This window comes from Calidris pugnax, unplaced genomic scaffold, assembly GCF_001431845.1.
Source record: "Calidris pugnax isolate Ruff unplaced genomic scaffold, ASM143184v1 scaffold337, whole genome shotgun sequence".
Classification (NCBI taxonomy): domain Eukaryota; kingdom Metazoa; phylum Chordata; class Aves; order Charadriiformes; family Scolopacidae; genus Calidris; species Calidris pugnax.
The window spans coordinates 209,929-213,669 of record NW_015091098.1 but is presented as its reverse complement, the minus strand read 5'-3'; the positions used below and the strand labels follow the sequence as shown (position 1 = coordinate 213,669).

Sequence of the window (3,741 nt, the reverse complement as noted above, 5' to 3'; positions counted from 1 at the left end):
GCCAAGCCTTCGACAACCCCTACTACTGGAACCAGGACCCCCCCAAGGCCGGTGGTCCCGAGGGTGGCCCTGGCACGACACCCACAGCTGAGAACCCCGAGTACCTTGGCCTGGCCGGCCCCGACGACGTGGCCGTGTAGGGCCAGGCCGTGGAGACCCCCCCCAACTTCACCGAGGCAGCTCAGGGAGGGATGGCACAGACGTGGGGCCGGTGGCTGTCCCCTCTGCCCGGTGGCTAACGCCGGAGGGTGACACCGGCCACAGAGTGACACCAGCCACAGAGGGCTGGGAGAGCCCACCACGCTTTGGGACAGCGCAGCAGCACATGTGGGGACAGAGAGGGGTCACTCTTTGTGCCAGGTATTGCTCTGGGTGTCCCCCCCCCCTCCTCCAGAGCTGGCCACCAGCAGGGGTGACCCACAAGCCACGCTGAGCGACCGGGAACAGCCCAAAGGAGCTCAGCCCCGGGGAAGGACACCCCACCATTGTCACCCCAAAGGCTCCTCTGCCACCACCCCCCTCTCTCCGGGGCTGTCCTGGTCCAGCTGGTCCCACAGACCTCGCCACTGGGACACACGGACTTGCACTGAGAGCAGGTGGACACCGGGCCCTTGTCCCGGCTCCTCCTGGATTCTTTTGAAGCCGACTGTATCGCACCGAGATGTATATTTGATAATTGTACATTGTTTTTTTTTTTTTGTTTTGTTGTTGTGGTGGTTGTTTTCTACTCCGCTTGTCTGCGTGGTTCCTTCTCTTCCCCTGGGGGCTGGGGGAGCCAGCCCTGTCTCCTGGGGGGACCCGTCGTGTCCCCTCCTGGCCTCCTGGGGGACCCGTCGTGTCCCCTCCCGGCCTCAGCTGCCACCACGAAGGGCAGGACCTGCTTACCTGGAGGGTGAAAGTCCTGATCCTGCCTGGTTGCCAGCCAAGGGCAGGGCAGGCTGGAGGAGACAGGACCTCATTTCACCCCACTTTCGCGCCCCGATGCCTGACAGGGACACGAGTCAGCAGGGAGGAGGAAGGGGGGGGCACATTCTCCTCTCTCCTTTATTCAGCCCCGGGCCGTTGGGTTTATACACAGTATAGAATAAATAGGGGGCCCCTCTGCTTTGGCTCAGCCGCCCCGTGGCGAAGGGCAGGGTGATTACAGGGGGGGGGGGGGGGGGGGGGGCAAAGCTCGTGGCCATTAAATAACCCTCTTGGCCGTGGGGACGGAGCCAAGCTGGGGTTCCCATGCCCAGCCGGGGCAGCCGGTCCCCGCTGCCCTCTCACCGGTTTAAACAGTGACAGGAGAGACTTTAATCATTAACAATAATCACACTCAAGTTTACAGCGAGTGTTTTTGCCTCGGCGTTAACCCAGAGAGAACTGGAGCTGCAAAGTCCCCTCCAACGCCCGCTCTGGCTCCTCCTGAGGGCTGGGCAGAGTGTTTGTTGGGGTGGGGGCCCGCCCAAATCTCCTGTGGCTGAGGGAGGGGAGAGACACCCCCCACCCCACACTGCTGGGCATGGGGGGAGGCAAGCACAGAGGAAGGGGGGAGGCAAAGGCAAAGAGGATCCACCCCACGCCACAGTCACCCCACGCACAGAGGGGACCCGACCCAAAGGGATGGGCCAGAACGGCCCCCCCCAAACACGGCCAGCCCAGTGACACCAGTACCACGGCTCTGCCCCCCCAGTGCCATGGTGGCATTCCCCGGGAGGCTCCTTACGCTCTCGTGTTCCCTGGACATCCCCAGTGGTACAGGAAGCTAAGGGAGGCAGCGAGGAGCGAAGCGGGGGGCCAACGGGGGGGCCAGGAGATCCCAGCCCCGCACCGTGTTACAGGATGACGCAGGGGGGGCGGCTGTTGGTGATTTTCTCCAGGGGTTCCCCATTCCTTGCTCTGCGAATGGCTTCGATCAGCTGAGGAGACAGAGGGGAGGGAGTCACGGTCCGGTCTGGCCTCACCATGAGGTTTGGAGGGGGAAGGAGCACTCAGGGGAGGGGGGAAAGGCAGAGGTTGGGAGCAGTTGGACACAACACATGGAGGTCAGGCAGCACCACGGGCCCAAATCCCGGCTGGTTGGCCTGAGGAGCTCCAGGAACCCTCCAGGAACCCTCACAGCACACGGCAGCAGGACCCGGAGTGGGTCCTGGCAGGGTGGCAGGAAGGGGGAAAACACTCGATGGAGTTGTGAGGCATTGGTGGAGCTCGGGTAGAGCTGGTGGGTGATGAAATGGAGACATTGAGGGGAAAAACAGAGAACTTGCTGCAAAACCAGCTGGCCTGGCTGACACAAGGACCCTGTGGGGCAGGTACTTACGTCCTTCTCGTAGGGAAAGCCTCCGTTCTCCAGCTTGGAGAAGACCAGCTGCCCGTTGATCTCAATCTCGAAGGCACCTTAAAAGAATCATAGAATCATTGAGGTTGGAAGAGACCCTTGGGATCATCGAGTCCAACCATCTCCCCTACTCTACAAAGTCCTCCCCTACACCATGTCCCTCAGCACTGCATCTAAACGGCCCTTAAACACAGCCAGGGATGGGGACTCCACCCCCTCCCTGGGCAGCCTGTTCCAATGCCCGACCACTCTTTGGGTGAAAAATTCCTTCCTAATGTTCAATCTAAACCTCCCCTGTTGGAGCTTGAAGCCGTTCCCTCCAAAAGCACACAGGGCCGAGCCGTAAGCTGCACTCCTGCCCCGCACGGTGCTGCCAACCCCCAGCCCCGACCTGCAGCCCCTCCTGCCACACCAACCCCCAGCCCCTCCTGCCCAGGAGGCAGGAACGCCACGGTGGTACCCCCAGACCCACCACACCTGCCCTGCTTCTGGCAGACCCCCAGGCTCCAGAGTCTCTGCTTCCCCCCCCCACCCCAGATCTCGGTGAGGGGCAGCCCCTGCAATACGCAGTGCTCAGGCAAGTGAGGCACAACCTGCCCCCCCAGCCTCACTGCAAGGTTTGCACCAGCTCAGCCCTCTCCAAAGAGCTAGGACTCTTTAGTCTGGAGAAGAGAAGGCTGAGGGGAGACCTTATTAATGCTGACAAGTATCTCAAGGGAGGGTTGAAGGAGGAGGGAGCCAGACTCTTTGCAGTGGTTCCCAGTGAGAGGACGAGGGGCAACGGGCACAAGTTGGACCAGAAGAGGTTCCACTCAAATATGAGGAGAAACTTCTTCCCAGTGAGGGTGGCAGAGCCCTGGAACAGGCTGCCCAGGGAGGGTGTGGAGTCCCCTTCCTTGGAGATTTTCAAGACCCGCCTGGATGCTCCTGAGTAACATGCTCTGACAAGCTCTGGGCAATCCTGCTTCAGCAGGGGAGTTGGACTAGATGATCTCTATGGTCCCTTCCAACTCTAAAAATTCACTGAAACTCAGTGAAAGACGGGGCTGGCACCCAGCACTGCAGCGGGGGCAGGCTGGGGTCCCCCCCCAACCCCAGCACACCCCAGCAGTGACCCCTGCATGGCGCTGGCTGCCACAGGTCCTTACCTGTGCCCCCCAACCTGGACTCGATCTCGATGTCGGGGTACTCCTCCTTCACGGCGCTTGCCAGCTCCTGGTAGGTGGGCTCGAAGCCGCAGGGCTCGCTGGGGGTGGGGAGAAGCGGGTGAGAGCTGGGGCCTTGCCATGGGGAGCCCCCAACAGCACCCCTAACCCTGCCCCATAGCAAGGAGCCCCCCAACACCCGCCCTCCCCTGCTGCCACCCGCACCCGCACCCCCTCCACAAGAAGCCCTCAACCCCATCAACCTCCATTCCCAAC

The 3,741-nt window shown here is 61.8% G+C and overlaps 2 protein-coding genes across 2 annotated transcripts in view; one reads left to right on the top strand and one right to left on the bottom strand.

Annotated features, from left to right (window-relative positions):
• The window catches only part of ERBB2 (erb-b2 receptor tyrosine kinase 2), a 10,631-nt gene extending 9,935 nt beyond the window's left edge, over positions 1-696 (top strand). Inside the window, exon 27 of the mRNA XM_014957911.1 lies at positions 7-696. Coding sequence (XP_014813397.1) covers positions 7-140 — 134 coding nt within the window. The 3' untranslated portion in view covers positions 141-696. The remainder of the gene's footprint in view (positions 1-6) is intronic.
• A 576-nt stretch (positions 697-1,272) lies between these two features.
• MIEN1 (migration and invasion enhancer 1) overlaps positions 1,273-3,741 on the bottom strand; it is a 2,778-nt gene continuing 309 nt past the window's right edge. Inside the window, exons 2-4 of the mRNA XM_014957945.1 lie at positions 3,469-3,566; positions 2,303-2,379; positions 1,273-1,901 (exon numbers count right to left, since the gene is read on the bottom strand). Coding sequence (XP_014813431.1) covers positions 1,818-1,901; positions 2,303-2,379; positions 3,469-3,566 — 259 coding nt within the window. The 3' untranslated portion in view covers positions 1,273-1,817. The remainder of the gene's footprint in view (positions 1,902-2,302; positions 2,380-3,468; positions 3,567-3,741) is intronic.